Genomic DNA, 19592 nt, shown 5'->3' with positions numbered 1-19592 from the left:
TGACACCATGTAACTATGTGACTCAACCACACGTTAAGATACAACACATTTTGATTAAAGCACATACAGCATAGGATCTACAGTACATTTCAGCTCCGAGCTGCTACATCTACGACTAGTTTCTTACTATTATAAAACACGAACTAGGCGGGGCTACTACTAACAAGCACTATGATTGGCTATCATGCAATAGCCAATCTACAATTCTTTTAGCCCAAAGAGCTAAATCTAACTCTCTTGAAAACATCTGTGGCAGAGAATTCCAGATTCATAACTTTATGGGTGAGGAAGTTTTTCCTCATCTCAGTCCTAATTGGCCTTCCCCTTACTCTTAAACTGTGACCCCTGGTTCTGGGGTCCCCAACATCGGGAACATTTTTCCTGCATCTAGCCTATCTAATCCTTTAAGAATTGTATATGTTTCTATAAGATCCCATCTCATCCTAAATTCCAGTGAATACAAGACCAGTCAACCCATTCTTTCAACATATGTCAGTCCCGCCATTCTGGGAATTAACCTGGTGAACTGACGCTGCACTCCCTCGATAACAATAATGTCCTTCCTCAAAATTAGGAGACCAAAATTGTACACAATACTCCAGGTGCGCTCTCACCAGGACCCTGTACAACTGCAGTAGGACCTCCTTGTGCTTAAACTCAAATCCTCTTGCAATGAAGACCAACATGCCATTAGCTTTCTTCACTGCCTGCTGTACCTGCATGCTTACTTTCAGTGACTGATGTACAGCACACCCAGGTCTCATTGCACCTCCCCTTTTCCTAATCTGACACCATTCAGATAATCTGCCTACCTGTTCTTGCCACCAAAGTGGATAACCTCACATTTATCCACATTATACTGCATCTGCCATGCATCTGCCCACTCACCCAACCTATCCAAGTCACCCTGCAGCATCGTAACATCCTCATCGCAGCTCACACTGCCACCCAGCTTTGTGTCATCCACAAACTTGGAAGTGTCACAATTAATTCCCTCGTCTAAATCATTAATGTATATTATAAATAACTGGGGTCCCAGCACCGAGCCTTGCGGCTACTGACTAGTCACTGCCTGCCATTCTGAAAATGACCCGTAAATTCCTACTGTTTGCTTCCTGTCTGCCAACCAGTTCTCTATCCATACCCTACCTCCTATACCATGTGCTCTAATTTTGTACACACATCTCTTGTATGGAAACTTGTCAAAGGCTTTTTGAAAGTCCAGATACAGCACATCCACTGGCTCACCCTTATCCATTCTACTTGCTACCTTCTCAAAAAATTCCAGAAGATTAGTCAAGTATGATCTCCCCTTCATAAATCCATGCTGACTTTAACCGATCCTGTCACTGCTTTCCAAATGCGCTGCGATAACATCTTTAACACGGACAGAGTGCAGAAAATCCTCAAGGGCGAAGGTGAACAGCCGGAAGTGGTAGTGCATGTCGGCACAAATGATGTCGGAAAGAAAGGGAAAGAAGAGAGCTCGGAAAAATGCTGAAAAGCAGGACCTCCAGGGTTGTTATCTCCGGTTTGCTTCCAGTTCCTCGTGCTGGCGAGAGCAGGAACAGGGAGATACGGGACCTGAACGTGTGGCTGAGGAACTGGTGCACGGGGCAGGGATTTAGATTCTTAGATCACTGGGATCTGTTTTCGGGTAAGGGGGGACTGTACAAAAGGGATGGATTGCATCTTAACAGGTGGGGGACCAGCATTCTGGCAGGCAGGTTTGCCACTGCTACACGGGTGGTTTTAAACTGAATAAGTGGGGTGGGGTGTCGAATGGGATAGTTGAGGATGGAGTTAAAGGGAAAGGGTTTCTTAAATGTGTGAGCGTAGAGACAGAGGGGTGTAAAATTAGGGTAGAAGCAATAGGTAGCAAGGTGAAATGTGGCAGGCAGACAAATCCAGGGCAAAAATCAAAAAGGGCCACTTTTCAACATAATAGTATAAGGGGTAAGAGTGTTGTAAAAACAAGCCTGAAGGCTTTGTGTCTCAATGCAAGGAGCATTCGTAATAAGGTGGATGAGTTGAATGTGCAGATAGCTATTAATGACTATGATATAGTTGGGATCACGGAGACATGGCTCCAGGGTGACAAAGGCTGGGAGCTGAACATCCAGGGATATTCAATATTCAGGAGGGATAGACAGAAAGGGAAAGGAGGTGGGGTAGCGTTGCTGGTTAGAGAGCAGATTAACGCAATAGAAAGGAAGGACATTAGCTTGGAGGATGTGGAATCGATATAGGTAGAGCTGCGAAACACTAAGGGGCAGAAAACTCTAGTGGGAGTTGTGTACAGGCCACCTAACAGTAGTAGTGGAGTTGGGGATGGCATCAAACAGGAAATTAGAAATGCGTGCAACAAAAGTAAAACAGTTATAATGGGTGACTTCAATCTACATATAGATTGGGTGAATCAAATTGGCAAGGGTGCTGAAGAAGAGGATTTCTTGGAATGTATGCGGGATAGGTTTCTAAACCAACATGTAGAGGAACCAACGAGAGAGCAGGCTATTCTAGATTGGGTATTGAGTAATGAGGAAGGGTTAGTTAGCAGTCTTGTTGTGCGTGGCCCCTTGGGCAAGAGTGACCATAATATGGTTGAGTTCTCCATTAGGATGGAGAGTGACATTGTTAAGTCAGAAACAAGGGTCCTGAACTTAAAGAAAGGTAGCTTTGAGGGTATGAGACGTGAATTGGCCAAGCTAGACTGGCAATTGATTCTTAATGGGTTGACGGTGGATATGCAATGGAAGGCATTTAAAGACTGCATGGATGAACTACAACAATTGTTCATCCCAGTTTGGCAAAAAAATAAATCAGGGAAGGTAGTGCATCCGTGGATAACAAGGGAAATCAGGGATAGTATCAAAACAAAAGATGAAGCGTACAAATTAGCCAGATAAAGCAGCCTACCAGAGGACTGGAGAAATTCAGAGTCCAGCAGAGGAGGACAAAGGGCTTAATTAGGAAAGGGAAAATAGATTATGAAAGAAAACTGGCAGGGAACATAAAAACTGACTGCAAAAGCTTTTATAGATATGTGAAGAGAAAAAGATTAGTTAAAACAAATGTAGGTCCCTTGCAGTCAGAAACAGGTGAATTGATCATGGGGAACAAGGACATGGCAGACCAATTGAATAACTACTTTGGTTCTGTCTTCACTAAGGAAGACATAAATAATCTGCCGGAAATAGCAGGGGACCGGGGGTCAAATGAGATGGAGGAACTGAGTGATATCCAGGTTAGCCGGGAAGTGGTGTTAGGTAAATTAAATGGATTAAAGGCCGATAAATCCCCAGGGCCAGATAGGCTGCATCCCAGAGTACTTAAGGAAGTAGCCCCAGAAATAGTGGATGCATTAGTGATAATTTTTCAAAACTCTTTAGATTCTGGAGTAGTTCCTGAGGATTGGAGGGTAGCTAATGTAACCCCACTTTTTAAAAAAGGGAGGGAGAGAGAAAACGGGGAATTACAGACCAGTTAGTCTAATGTCGGTAGTGGGAAAACTGCTAGAATCAGTTATTAAAGATGGGATAGCAGCACATTTGGAAAGTGGTGAAATCATTGGACAAAGTCAGCATGGATTTATGAAAGGTAAATCATGTCTGACGAATCTTATAGAATTTTTCGAGGATGTAACTAGTAGAGTGGATAAGGGAGAACCAGTGGATGTGTTATATCTGGACTTTCAGAAGGCTTTCGACAAGGTCCCACATAAGAGATTAGTATACAAACTTAAAGCACACGGTATTGGGGGTTCAGTATTGATGTGGATAGAGAACTGGCTGGCAGACAGGAAGCAAAGAGTAGGAGTAAACGGGTCCTTTTCACAATGGCAGGCAGTGACTAGTGGGGTACCGCAAGGCTCAGTGCTGGGACTCCAGCTATTTACGATATATATTCATGATTTGGACGAGGGAATTGAATGCAACATCTCCAAGTTTGCGGATGACACGAAGCTGGGGGGCAGTGTTAGCTGTGAGGAGGATGCTAGGAGGCTGCAAGGTGACTTGGATAGGCTGGGTGAGTGGGCAAATGCATGGCAGATGCAGTATAATGTGGATAAATGTGAGGTTATCCACTTTGGTGGCAAAAACAGGAAAGTAGATTATTATCTGAATGGTGGCCGATTAGGAAAGGGGGAGATGCAACGAGACCTGTGTGTCATGGTACACCAGTCATTAAAAGTAGGCATGCAGGTGCAGCAGGCAGTGAAGAAGGCGAATGGTATGTTAGCATTCATAGCAAAAGGATTTGAGTATAGGAGCAGGGAGGTTCTACTGCAGTTGTACATGGTCTTGGTGAGACCACACCTGGAGTATTGCGTACAGTTTTGGTCTCCTAATCTGAGGAAAGACATTCTTGCCATAGAGGGAGTACAGAGAAGGTTCACCAGACTGATTACTGGGATGTCAGGACTTTCATATGAAGAAAGACTGGATAGACTCAGCTTGTACTCGCTAGAATTTAGAAGATTGAGGGGGGATCTTATAGAAACTTACAAAATTCTTAAGGGGTTGGACAGGCTAGATGCAGGAAGATTGTTTCCGATGTTGGGGAAGTCCAAAACAAGGGGTCACAGTTTAAGGATAAGGGGGAAATCTTTTAGGACCGAGATGAGGAAAACTTTTTTCACACAGAGAGTGGTGAATCTCTGGAATTCTCTGCCACAGAAGGTAGTCGAGGCCAGTTTGTTGGCTGTATTTAAGAGGGAGTTAGAAGTGGCCCTTGTGGCTAAAGGGATCAGGGGGTATGGAGAGAAGGCAGGTACAGGATACTGAGTTGGATGATCAGCCATGATCATATTGAATGGCGGTGCAGGCTCGAAGGGCCGAATGGCCTACTCCTGCACCTATTTTCTATGTTTCTAAAAGACTCAAGCAACTTCCCCACTACCAATGTAAGGCTAACTGGTCTATAATTCCCCGTTTTCTCTCTCCCTCCTTTCTTAAAAAGTGGGGTTACATTGGCTACCCTCCAGTCCCCAGGAACTGATCCAGAGTTGAGAGAACATTGGAAAATGATCACCAATGCATCCACGATTTCTAGGACCACCACCATGATGTACTCTGGGATGCAGACCATCAGGCCCTGAGGATTTATCTGTCTTCAGTCCCAACAGTTTATCAAACACCATTTCCTGACTAATATGAATTCCCTTCAGTTCCTCCCTCCCACTAGATCCTTGGTCCCATAGTATCAGACCACCAGGGGCGCCGGGGGAGATGGTCGCCCTGCCGGCAGTCTGTTAGCTTTTTCATATTTTTAAACATTTTTTAGCGTTTGTTGAAAGTGTATTTTAATGTTGCTCGGTTTGTTTTGTGTGGGAGGAGGGGGGAGGGATCGGGGGAAACTTTTTTTACGGTTCCTACCTTCCCGGAGATGTGATCTTTTTTCGGATCACATTCTCCGGGATCTGCGGCCTTCGATTTGATGGAGCTGGAAGCCTCCAAGGACTGTCGTGAGTCCCACCGCGGGGCGCAGACTTACCATCGGAGCGGATCCCTTGCCTGGGATCGCGACCACTGCGGAATTAACACCAAGGGTCGCAGTCTAGGGTGAAGCTAGTCGGGAGCTCCAATGCCGCAGAAGGTTCGTCCAGCCCCGAAGCAAGGTTCGATCGCCCGGCGCGGGGGAGCTGACATTCCCCCCGATGCGGGAACAGATCGCCTCGACGCGGAGGGCCGAATGCCGCCGGCTACGGGAGTCAAGACCATCCCGTCAACGGGGGCTCAAGGCCCACGACCGAGGAAGAAGTAAGGGAAGAGACTTGAACTTTATTTTGCCTTCCATCACAGTGAGGAATGTGTAGGGGTCACTGTGGTGGATGTTCATGTTAAAATGTGTTTTTGAGAATTCTGTTGCTTTTAATTGTATGACTGACTTGGCCAGTGAAATTCCTCGTATGTTGCAAAACATACTTGGCGAATAAATTCTGATTCTGATTCTGATTTCTGGGAGATTGTTTGTGTCTTCCTCAGTGAAGACAGAACCAAAGTACTCGTTTAACTGTTCTGCCATTTCTTTGTTTCCTATTATAAATTCACCTGTCTCTGATTGTAAGGGACCTACATTTGTCAACACTAATCTTTTCCTTTTTACATATCTAAATAAACTTTTAGGGTCCATTTTTATATTTCCCCCAAGCTTTCTTTCATGTTTTTTTATTTTCCCCCTCTTAATTGACCCCTTTGTCCACCTCTGTTGAGTTCTAAATTTCTCCCAGTCCTCAGGTTTGCTGCTTCCTCTGGCCAATTTATATGCTCTTTCCTTGGATTTAATAATATCCTTGATTTCCCTCGTTAGCCACTGTTGAGCCAGACAGACATGACCAATTTTTGGAGTTCATCTATGTGGTCTGTAAATTTTTACCATTGCATCTCCACCGTCAATCTTTAATTTTGATTTTATTTCAGATTTTCGGGGTCTGTAGGTTTTGATTTTCATTTATTTTCGGTAGTAAAACCCAATTAGAGAGAGTTGACACAGTCATAGTTCCAAGCTTCAGCTGTCTGAAACGTTATCTTGATGCTATCCATTTGTGAACAATGTTTGGCCCAACTCGCCCACACCGACAACAATGTCCCAGCTACACTAGTCCAACTGGCCTACACTTGATCCACATCCCTCCAAACCTGTCCTATCCATGTACCTGTCTAACTGTTTCTTAACTGAAGGGATAGTTCCAGCCTCAACTACCTCCTCTGGCAGCTTATTCCATACACCCACCACCCTTTGTGTGAAAAAGGTAACCCATTGGATTCCTATTAAATCTTTTCCCCTTCACCTTGAACCTATGTCCTCTGGTCCTCCATTCCCCTACTCTGGGCAAAAGACTCTGTGCACCTACCCAATCTATTCCTCTCATGATTTTGTATACCTCTATAAGATCTCCCCTCATTCTCCTGTACTCCATGGAATAGAGACCCAGCCGATTCAACCTCTCCCTATACCTCACATCCTCTAGTCCTGGCAACATCCTTGTAAATCTTTTCTGAACCCTTTCAAGCTTGACAATATATTTCCTATAACATGGTGCCCAGAACTGAACACAATATTCTAAATGCGGTCTCACCAATGTCTTATACAAGTGCAACATGACCTCCCAACTTCTATACTCAATACTCTGACTGATGAAGGCCAAAGTGCAAAAAGCCTTTTTGACCACCTTATCTACCTGCGACTCGACCTTCAAGGTACCATGCACCTGTACTCCTAGATCCCTCTGCTCTACAACACGACCCAGAGGCCTACCATTTACTGTGTAGGTCCTGCCCTTATTCGACGTCCCAAAATGCAACACCTCACACTTCTCTGTATTAAATTCCATCAACCATTCCTCTACCCACCAAACCAATCGATTGTCCATCGATTAATCCGTAGGAAATTAGAATAGCCATCACCAAGGGCATGCAATATCCCCCAAGCACTTTTTCTGTGAATAGTCCACCCAGGAGTAGTGGAACAGGAAAATCTGCCTCTATGAATGCAAAGATTCACTTGTTCAGTTTAAAAAGCTAATCAATACATGTTTTCTTCATTTGTAGGGTTCTGAAGAACCAAAACTGAAATCTGAACATATCGGTACCCTTGTTGTTAGTTTAAGGGAATTTGTGAGATCAACTGATCGCAAAATCATCTCAGCCACCCTTTCTAGGCTGAAGTTGGAGTTGGACTTTGACAACCAGGCAATCAACCAAATTCAGGTGGTGCTGTTTGGTTTCCAAGAAGCTGTAAGTTGAAATTTATCTATTTTAATGTGAAATTGCTTCTAGAAAATGTCTACACGTCTGCTGGTTATGAAATAATTTTGATCTGTCTCAGCCTGATTAGTTGTTGGCATGGGTTTACAGAATTCTGCCAAGTGTACCACTGTTAAACCAAGGTCCCAGAACGGCTGGTCATATAAATGAATGATCCTGTGATGGTATTATTGAGCATGCTTTTCCATGATAATGATCAAGTGCTTAAGTATATAGTTCGATGAAATCAAGGTTTATGCAGTTTTTAAAGTGGGGTATACTAATATTCCTGTTAAATCCATGCAACTTATTAGTATGTGACTTGCTGCTTGCCTGTGCAAGGAACACCACACTCAGTGAAGTATTAGACTGCAATAGACATTAGGTGCAGGAGTAGGACATTTGGCCCTTCAAGCCAGCACCGCCATTCAATGTGATCATGGCTGATCATCCACAATCAGTACCCCGTTCCTGCCTTCTCCCCATATTCCTTGACTCCGCTATTTTTAAGAGCCCTATCTAGCTCTCTCTTGAAAGCATCCAGAGAACCTGCCTCCACCGCCCTCTGAGGCAGAGAATTCCACAGACTCACCACTCTCTGTGAGAAAAAGTGTTTCCTCGTCTCCGTTCTAAATGGCTTAATATTCTTAAACTGTGGCTCCTGGTTCTGGATTCCTCCAACATCGGCAACATGTTTCCTGCCTCTAGCGTGTCCAAACCTTAACAATCTGTGCATTGACTCGGCATAATTCTGCATAATCAGTCATATTACTTGGCCAATCCATGACAATGTTCTGGATTGGCCAAATAATTCTGGAGTTCTGGGTAAAACAGAAATGGACAGAGAAACTATATTCTAATTTTGTTTCAGATTTCCACCATCTTCAGATTTTGATTTTCATTTATTCTGGATAAAGGACCTAATTGAGTGATCTGACAGAAATACATTTCCAAGCTTCAGCGTCGTAATTGTGTTACCTACATGTCTGAAACATTCAGTGTTCTACTTCCTCGGAATAACAGAAATAACATTCATAATAAGAACATTTGGGCAAAAACTATTATTTGTTATTAAATATGAATTTAGATTATTGTTATAGATTATTCCTTCAGATGCACTTGACTTTTCTTGATAGTTAATGGGTGATAATGGGGTCACACATCCATTCACATCAAGGGGGAAAAAAACTAACGTGAATGTTACATTTTCAAACAACGTCATCAGTCACTTCTATGAAATTTTTTCTTTATCATTTAAATTCAATTTCTGTATTTTCGTTTAAAGCTTCCAAATGTTGCATATTGAAATTATTTGTTGTATTTCCATTATTGAATTTCTAGAATTTGTCCTCCTTCATTTGAAAACAAATATACACGTTGCATGTCGAACGATTGGGAATGAAACAAATCTTCAGCATTGACCATCAGCTGAGAAAGTTCTATGTTTTCACTATCTAAGGTTTTCATTGTATTTCCTCAGTCTGAAGCAAATGATGCAAAATTGCCACAGGATAGCACCATCATTAACATTGGGGCCGAACTACATCCAGATCCACAAATGTAGTTGACTCAAAAACGCCCACTGAAATGGCCTTGCATTCCATTCAGTTCGAGGGCACTTCAGGATAGGCAAAAATGCTGGCCATTACAGTAATGTTGAGATTCCCACCAAAAGAATAAATGAAGCAAATTCTAGGTTTTTCTATTTGCTGCTTTATAGGTTCAGTTTTTTTTAATGGTCATCTTGTTGTGATCAAAAGGATTTAGAGCAGATATTAACAAGCTTGTTTTCTTTTATTCTGTGATACAAGGTAAATAAGGTCCTGAGAACACACAATATTAAGCCTCACTGGATGTTTGCTTTGGATAACATAATTCGCAAAGCTGTGCAGACAGCTATTACTATTCTTGTACCTGGTGAGTCATTACAGTCCCAGCAGGTGTCTGGGCTATTTAAGAATCGTTCTCTTTCAGGTTTTCGTAAATCTACCCCTATGAATTAAGCTAATTGGTATTTCCACCATCACCAGCTGCTGTCACAAACAATCCATAATGATCTTTGTGTCATTTTTTAAAAAGTTGCCTCATTGTATGGATTAATTGATTTAGCGGAAATATGAATTGTATTAATACTTAAAAGGTTATTTAGTAATGTTTAAATTGATTGCACAGCAGAAGCATTGTTTCAAACTCTTAAACTCAGATGTAAAAGTGGCCGATTTCAGATGATACTTGTAATATGACCCCGATTTCCTGAAGTTATCCATTTCACACTACTGATATCATCCATTCATATTATGAAAGCAACCTTTTTTTAGTTACAATGGCACAACATGTTGGCCATTATGGAATGCTTAAATGTGTGCTCTTTTCATGGGGAGAGGAGATCCAAAAAGGAAGAGTTTCCTAGATTTCTGCTGTTCATTTATGTTTTCCTTGATAATTGCCGCCACTGAGTTCTGATACTATCCTTTTAAATTTTGGAACAGTGCAAACATGGCCTTATGGAGACCAAAATTGTGGACATCATCATCACCATCAAAATGCTAATATAAGTTCATAAGTTCTAGGAGCAGAATTAGGCCATTCGGCCCATCACGTCTACTTCGCCATTCAATCATGGCTGATCTATCGTTCCCTCTCAACCCCATTTTTCTGCCTTTGCCCCATAACCCCTGCCACTCTTACTGATCAAATGTCTCTGGCTGCAAAAGTGGGCCACCGAAACACTCATGCAGATGAAATCTCCCTAACATTGAAGTTTAAATTGAATATTAAAATGGGTTTAATCAAGTATTTTCAATTGTTCTTGCTAGAAATTCTCCAGTCATTTTCCCAATTTTCATAACTTTAAAACATTGATCAATTTCATTAAACGGGAGAGAGTGCAGAGAAGATTGACAGTGATGTTGCCAGGACCTGTGGGCCTGAGTTATAGGGAAATATTGGGCAGGCTCGGACATTATTCTTTGTAGCGCAGGAGGATGAGGGATGATCTCAGAGAGGTGTATAAGGTAATGAGGGGAAAAGATAGGGTGGGTGCACAGAGCCTTTTACCAAGAGTTGGGGAATCAAGAACCAGAGGACATAATTTTAAGGTAAGAGGGGAAAGATTTAATAGGAACGTGAAGGACAACTTTTTCACAACTTTGGTGGGTATGTGGAACGAACTACCAGAGGGGGTATTTGAGGCAGGTACTAAAACAACATTTAAAAAACATTTGGACAGGTACATGGATAGGAAAGATTTAGAGGGATATGGCCAAATGCAGACAGGTGGGACTAGTGTAGATGAGGCATTTTGGTCAGGATGGGCAAGTTGGGCAGAAGGGCCTGTTTCCATCCTGTATGAACATATACCATATGTATACTTATGATATGCATATAATGAATATATGTGTGAATATGAATGATTCAATTCATATATACATCAAATATGCAATTGATATTGTATATCAATATAGATGAATATCTGGTAGACACAAAATGCTGGAGCAACTCATCGGGACAGGCAGCATCACTGGAGAGAAGGAATGGGTGGCATTTCTGGTCGAAACCCTTCTTCAGACAGTTCTTTCCTGCAGATGAATATCTATATCTATATTCATACAGATACACACACACACATTACTACATTTTAATTTTGTCTTGCATAAAGGAGCTATAATTTAATCTAATTTTGATTGGAACTGAGCAGATCAGAAGCACAACTTGTTGATTTTTAAATATATATTTCAGCCTGTCATTTGTCAGACAAAGATTATCAGGTGACGTATGTTTTTTTAATACCTCACACAGAACTGAGACCACATTTCAGCCTTGCCTCTGGGAGTGATGCAGCAGACCAAGATGAAGCCGATGTTGAGGATGATGATGATGATGATATTCACAATGAACCGGCCCGCTGTGAAATCCAGCAGCCAATTGCTGTTAACGAGGACAGAATACTAACTTCAGGTGTGAGCACCCTGAGTTCAACAATGTCGCATGATTCTCAGTATCTACACAGATCTTTGACTGTGCAATTGGGAAGACTTAAATTGGAAACCAGCAGGTAAAAAAAATCGACTTCAAATGTTTTAATAAGCAGTTGATTTAAATTGTATCCGTTGTATTTACACACATGAAACAAAAATTGTTGGAAATATTCAATGCATCAGACAGCATCTTTGGCGAGAGCAGAGTTACCGTTTCCGTACAATGACTTTTAACTGTTTATAAGACCAAGTGGGGCCCATTGGGTCCTGTCACAAGGGAGGCCTGGTTCCCCAAAGCAACCGGTTCCCCTAACGCAATATTCGACCACTCACACATAGCCTCCACGGGAGGCCTGGTCCCCCAACGCAACCCGTTCCCCAACACAATATTCCACCACACCCATAGCCCCCAACTGTGCAGGGATGGCGCATTTCTCTTTATTTTAAACTTTAAAAAAAATGCAATTGTTCCTGCTAGGGCTGCCAGGGCTCAGCGTCCTGGGATTGCAACATTGTAGCGGGCAGGGCTACAACCCCATTGTGACGTCATAGCTGTAACTGCCAGTGCAGATGGAAGCAATTTTTCTCAGTGGGATTTTGTAAAGTTAAAAATGTGAATAACTTGTAAAATATAACATCAATCTGAAAGAAACTTGATTAAAAAAACACACCACAAGACAATTGTGAGTAAGGTGGTGCAAAAATTGTAGCGCTATTGGGTACCGTTTGGCGTAATTTCAGGATCTCATTCACTCACTCAGACGCAGACATCCAAACAAACAAGATGAGAGTTTTAATAATATACTAGACCAAGTGCAGACCCGTTGGGTCTGTGCCCCCAACGCATCCAAGCCGTACCCGTAGCCCCCACGGGAGGCGTGGTCCTCCAACTCAACCCGTTGCCAAAGGTAAGATTTGAGAACTCCTCAGCAAAGATCATAGCCTCCCCTAGAGTTGAAAAAAAATCCCTATAGCACCTCCCCAATTGACCCTTCCCCTCCTGTCCTGCCAGGAGCTATGATGGCAACATTGTTGCAAATGTCGGGTGCACTTGCTGTGAGATGCCATTGAGCTGAAAAGTTCAGAGTGTTCCTACCAGTGTTCCTGTCTTGCAACTTTGTATCGAAGTGTGTTGGAAGCTGTGAGGAATGATTTTAACAGTAAAAACCATTTAAATTCAAAGTATTTTTAAACATTTTCAGTAATGTCGAGAAATAAAGCATGAAATTTTCAGATAAGTCGTTTTGGACTTGACGGGAAGGGGGGGTGTGGGGAGGGGTGGTCGTCGCAGTCGCAGCTCGCACTCTGCTCGCCCCACACCTTCAGCTTTCGGCCTCACTCAGTGGGTCCCGGTCCGGCTCCAGCTTCACTCACTGGCTCCCGGTTCCACTCAGCTGCTCCCAACTCGTCATGCTGGTCTCCGCAGAAGCAGCCCGCACGCTGCTCACACCCCGCATTCGCTCAACACTCTCTGCTTATTCCGCTCCTTCAGCTTTATTCTCCTCGCCGCCGGTGATTGACAGCGGGTGCTGGACGGGGCGGATTTTACGATTTTTAAACCTTCGTAACTTTTGTACTATTACACTGATCGGAACAAAACTTGTTGCACTTGCAGCACAGGAGAATGGCAAGTAAGGTGGCGAAAAATTGTAGTGCTATCGGGTACCGTTTTTGCACAAATTTAAAAATAACACAAACCGGAAGAGGACAAGATGAGAGTTTTATAAGTATATACTAGACCAAGTGGGACCCGTTGGGTCCCTGTCACATGGGAGCCCTGGTCCCCCAACGCAACCCGTTCCCCATCGCAATATTCCACCACTCACCCATAGCCCCCATGGGAGGCCTGGTCCCCCAACGCAACCCGTTCCCCAACGCAATATTCCACCACTCACCCATAGCCGACAACTGCGTTGGGTCTGCTCATTTCGCCTTATGCACCCTGCCTCATTTTTAAACTTTAAAAAAATGCATTTGCACTTGCTAGCTAGCAGAACTCAGTGTACTGTGACTTTAAAAAAAAAAGGCATTTGCACTTGCTAGGGCTAGCAGGACTCAGTGTACTTGGATAGCAACAATGTTGCGAGCAGGGCTACAATCCCATTGTGATGTCACAGCCGTCACAGGGAAAAAACAGTTATTTTCCAAGTCTCTTCCGATTTTTGAACATTTTGATTAATAACTCGAGAAAAAGAACATTCATTTTTCATATAAGGCAATTTTTGACAACGGGATAAATCTCTACCAGAATATGTAAAAAATTAATGGCTAGAGCGTCATTTTCTCAAGAAGATGTGATTGAGAACACACACACACACACACACACACACACACACACACACACACACACACACACACACACACACACACACACACACACACACACACACACAGAGTTTTATAGTTATAAGGATAGATTTAAAAGTGTGTGCTCACTACATGGTTTATCCCAAATATGTACTCCTGCAGTGGATAATAGATCAGAGAGTCATAGAGTCGTTGAATCATACAGCATGGAAACAGGATTTTTCAGCCCAACTGTCCCATCTAAGCTTACCCCATTTTCCTGCATTTGGCCCATATCCCCCATCAATGTACCTGTCCAAATGTCTAGGAAGGAACTGCAGATACTTGTTTAAATCGAAGATAGACATGGGTGACGTTTCGGGTCAAGACCCTTCTTCAGACTGGTTGGCGATAAGAGAAATGAGAGATATAGACAATGATGTAGAGAGATAAAGAACAATGAATAAACGATATGCAAAAAAGTAACAATGATAAAGGAAACAGGCCATTGTTAACTTTTTGTTAGGTGAAAACGAGAAGCTAGTGCGACTGGGTGGGAGAGGGATAGAGAGAGTGGGAATGCCGGGGCTACCTAAAGTTAGAGAAATCAATATTCATTCCACTGGGCTGTTAGCTGCTCAAGCCAAATATGAGGTGCTGTTCCTCCAATTTGCGTTTAGCCTCACTCTGACAATGGAGGAGACCTAGCACAGAAAAAATCAGTGCGGTTATGGGAAGGATAATTAAAGTGTTTAGCAACCGGGAGATCAGGTAGGTTCGTATACCTGCCTCAACTACTTCCTCTGGCAACTTATTCCATATATATCCACCATCCTCTTTTTCACAAAAAGAATAACTTCAGTTCCCTTTAACAAAATTGATCTGCACCAGGATAAAATTTGTATTTATTGCATATGTGGCTTTTAAAACTTTGAAATGTAATCTGCAAACCAGTGGAAAGAATGAGTTAAACATGGGATTTCAAATTGTGGTCCATTGGAACTGCATTTTATAAAGACTTGCTAATGTTTTTACATTAATTTAAATAGACTTTTAGAAGAGCTCATTCAGAAAGAGAAGGACTATCAGATTCTTCTTCATCAATCCATTGAAGACAAGGAGCAGGAAATTAATTTGCTCAAATTGAAGTCACAACCAATAGGTAATCTTTGAGTAAAATGGTCTTCCATAAGAACATTATTTTATTACATGTTCTTTGTATGTATATCATGTCTATGCCTCTCCTTTTTGATTGTTGGTTTCTATTTGGTTACAAAAAGGGTAAATGAAATTTGTTTGGCTCCAAAGTGATGTAGCTGAGGAGACCAAAGTCAGGTTTAGAATTCCTCTCTCATTAATAGTAGATGCCAAGCCAGGTTTCCTGAATGCAACATGTCTGGTCCACTTGGGATTCATCAACTGCTTTCTCTAATCAACACAAAGAAGGAAGCAGAATTTAAGTTTGATGTGGAACCAGGAGAATGTGTCACAATAGCTGAAAATTACTTCTCTATAGTGGCACCTAATCAATTCTCAATGCCTCACTATTTGACTAAATATGCACCCATTGCTCAAACCATATTATCTAAATGGTCATATTGCACTGAGCAGCTCTGGCTGCACTCTGTATATTGACAGAGGGCAGTCGGAATGCAAATACATTAATTGTGTCAGTTCTCAGTTAGCCTTCCCAGTTTGTTACAATGGGATTTGGGGGTGGTGGGGGGGACACAATCCTCTCCTATTTCCACATAGTAGGTGATGTGTGACCATCAAGAATAGAATGGAAAAACTGTGAATTTCCTCATTCCCTTTCTACGTGAACCAACTAGCTGAATATTGAAAGCACACCATTGGCTCTACTTCCTTAGAAGGCTTAGGAAAGTTGGCATGTCCCCTACTACAGATGCAACGTAGAACGCATTTTATCAAGATGCATTACAGCTTGGTTTGGGAACAGCTCCATCCAAGACCGCAAGAAATTGCAGTGAATTGTGGACGCAGCCCAGACCATCACACAAACCAACCTCGACTCAATTTTTACCTCACACGGCCTTGGCAAGGCCAGCAGCATAATCAAGGGTGAGTCGCATTCTGGCGACTCTCTCTTTTCCCCTCTCCCATATGCCAAAAGGTATAGAAGTGTGAAAATGCACACCACCAGGTTCAGGGAGTTTCTTCTCAGCTGTTATCAGGCAACTGACATCATAGCCCAAACATATAGCAGTGCTGAACTACTATCTACCTCGTTGATGACCCTCGGACTATCCTTGATCGGGCTTTGCTAGCTATACTGTGCACTAAACATTATTCCTTTATCATGTATCTATACACTGTAAATGGATCGATTGTAATCATGTATTGTCTTTTTGCTGACTGGTTAGCATGCAACAAAAGCGTTTTACTGTACCTGGACACGTGACAATAAACTGAACTGGACAGGCAGCAGCAACCCCTCCATTGAGAGCCTTCATACAGACAGACGGTCAATGTACATCACTACATATTTAGTTTGCTTTAGTACCAGAGTTTATTGACACTTATTGTATATCTTAGGGGCTTAATTCTCACATTGGTCGAACAAACTGTTAAAAAATGTTTAAGATCTCAGAGTACTAAGTAATTCTGCCAGATATATTAGGAAGATATTAAAGAGAAGAAGTGGATTATATGCAGGATAATCCACATTGCCTCTTTAATATTGCAAGGTTTTCCCTTACATATTTCATTTAAAAAATGCATTTCTTGATTAAGCTAAAGCTGGCCTTCATTCTATAAAGAAATATTGTGATCTTCCTTGATGCGCTTCCTTCTCTTGCTTTTCTTTGTAGACTTACCGATTCTTTCTGTATGTCACTACAATTCTTCGCCAGTAAACTCTGGAGACCCTGAACTTATTAGCTGGTTGAAAGAACATGGAGCCGATGAAGATACCGTAGATAAGGTAAGAAAGATCTTCAAGTCGCTGGTTTATGAAGTACATTACACATCTGTATTGAAAGATGATAACAAAGGAAAGAGTGGAGGCAGAAGTCATGCATTTCTAAATTAATATTTAATGTGTATCTTCACAGAATATTATGATACAGATTTAGAATCATAAAATGGTTGCACCAGCGAAGGAAGCCTTATGGCCCATCCTGTCTGCACAGCCTCTCCACTACAATTTTCTAGTCCCAGCCACAGGTCCTTCTTCTGTAGCCTTGAACATTTTCTTAACCACATAGGACATGGGACAGTATAGCACAGGATTTGGCCCTTCTTCTGTAATCATGCTTATTTTTCTTAACCACATAGAACATAGAACAGTACAGCATAGGAAAAGGCAGAAAAGGCCCACAATGTCTGTGCCAAAGATGATGCCAAGAACAACTCTTATCTGCCTGCATATAATCCACATTCTTCCATTCCCTGCATATTGATGTGCCTATTCCAAAGCCTCATAAATACCGCTATTGTATCCAGGGGGTGGACAACCCGGGGGGGGGGGGCCAGAGGGGACACGTCACCCCCATGTTTTGAGAGGTGGGACACCCCCCCCATGTTTTTGTGATCCCGATTTTAAAATCTCCGCTTTCCGCGAGGCAGTGGGGTGGGACTGATGTTCGAGGGCGCGATGATTGGAGGAGGGAGGAGTGGGGGGGGGTGGTACTGAGGATAGAGCGCGGCGATTGGAGGAGGGAGACGTGGCACAGACATGCGCCTCATCCGCAGGCAGGATCGATCCTGGCCGGGACTCTGGCGCTGTCCCGAGTGCCCCCCCCCCCACAGGTGGCCAGAGGTCGGCAGTCAGACGCAAGCTGTACCCCCAGGCCCACAGCCAGCGCAGAGAAACAGCGCTAAACCAAGCTCAACTCTGCCTGTCCCGCCAGGTGGACTTGCGGGAAATATGGCCAGCATGGAGAAGCAGCGCTGGTGTCCCGTCAGTCCAGAAAGGGCTGTTGGTTAACCGGTGATACAGGCAGAGTTGAGCTGCATTTAGCACTGGATTGAGCCTCCAAAGTCTCGCGCGTGTGTGTGAGTGTGCGCATGCGCGCGGCCGCCAAAAAATTGTGTCCCCCGTCCCCTCCATGTTTTGATATTGAGTTCCGCTCTTGATTGTATCTGCCTCTATAATTATCCAATTCCTTCTTGAAGGGTATTGTGGAACCCACCATCACTATATTTGCAGGCAGTGCATTCCAAAGTCCGATCATATGCTACGTAAATAAAGGTTTTCCTCATATCACTTTTAATTCTCCTCCCCTTTAATTTATACCAGTGATGTTTAGTCCTCGACACCTTCACCAACAGCAACATCCTTCCAGGATCTACTCCATTTATATATTTCTATCAAATCTCCGCTCAACTCTTTCTTCTCCAAAGACAGTCCCAGGCTCTCTAATCTTCTTGTAACTCATCCCAGAAAACATTTTCATAAAACTATCCTGGACTTTTCAAACATTTTCCCATTCTTCCTATAATATGGCAAACATTGTTGGTGCGGAAGTAGAGGTGGTCGAAAGCTTTAAGTTCCTTGGAATAAATATCACCAGAAATTTGTCCTGGACTAGCCACATTGAAGCAATGGCCAAGAAAGAACACCATTGGCTCTACTTCCTCAGAAGATTTCTCATGTCCTCAAGAACCCTCACCAACATCTGCAGATGCGCTGTTGGAAGCATCTTATCGGGATGCATCACAGCCTGATTTGGGAACAGCTCCATCCAAGACCGCAAGAAATTGCAGAGAGCTGTGGGCGTAGCACAAACAATCACACAAACCAGTCCCCCTTCCATTGACAACATCTACGCCACACTGCCTCAGCAAGGCCACCAGCATAATCTTACCTCAGTCGCTTCCTCTTCTCCCCTCCCCCATCACCCATGAGGTACAGAAGTTTGAAAGCGCATATTTTAAGATTCAGGAACAGTTTCTTCCCGGCTGTTATTAGGCAACTGAATGGTTCTCTCATCAACTAGAATGCGGTCCTGACCTCCCATCTACCTCATTGGAGACCTTTCTTGAATCAGACTCTATTGGACTTCAATATTATATCTTTGCACTAAATGTTGTACCCTATATCCTTTATCTGTGCAATGTGAACATCTTGATTTTATTCATGTACAGTAATTTCTTTGACTGGATAGCCCACAAACAAAGCTTTTCAGTACCATGACAATAATAATAAACTAAAATAAACTAAACAATATGGCAGTCGTTTATAAAGATTCAGCATGACCTCCCCGCTTTTATACCTTGTACCACTATGGGAAAAAGTCCAATATTTTGGATGCTTATTAACCACTAACTAAATGCTTAGATTTAAATTGCTTGCTAGTATTATTGGAAAATTACAGACATTTTCTTCACCCAGGGAATATGAAACCTACTGTCTAAAAGGGTGGTGCAGTGCTAAGAAATATTTCAGTTTTTCTTGTGCGCTCTACAATACAATACAATACAATACAATTTATTGTCATTTGAGCCTCAGTGAGGCTCAAACGAAATTCTGTTTCCACAGCCATACAAACAAAGACAATTCCTAGACATACACACAATTTAGTTCACACGAACATCCATCACAGTGGACCCACTGTGA

At 42.7% G+C, this 19592-nt stretch overlaps 1 protein-coding gene across 1 annotated transcript in view; it reads left to right on the top strand.

Annotated features, from left to right (window-relative positions):
- map3k5 (mitogen-activated protein kinase kinase kinase 5) overlaps positions 1-19592 on the top strand; it is a 156474-nt gene that overhangs the window by 133543 nt on the left and 3339 nt on the right. Inside the window, exons 23-27 of the mRNA XM_033020971.1 lie at positions 7554-7739; positions 9560-9665; positions 11547-11802; positions 15061-15173; positions 16843-16955. Coding sequence (XP_032876862.1) covers positions 7554-7739; positions 9560-9665; positions 11547-11802; positions 15061-15173; positions 16843-16955 — 774 coding nt within the window. The remainder of the gene's footprint in view (positions 1-7553; positions 7740-9559; positions 9666-11546; positions 11803-15060; positions 15174-16842; positions 16956-19592) is intronic.

Source organism: Amblyraja radiata, chromosome 5 (genome assembly GCF_010909765.2).
Source record: "Amblyraja radiata isolate CabotCenter1 chromosome 5, sAmbRad1.1.pri, whole genome shotgun sequence".
In the NCBI taxonomy this organism is placed as follows: Eukaryota; Metazoa; Chordata; class Chondrichthyes; order Rajiformes; family Rajidae; genus Amblyraja; species Amblyraja radiata.
This window is presented reverse-complemented; position numbering and strand designations above follow the sequence as displayed.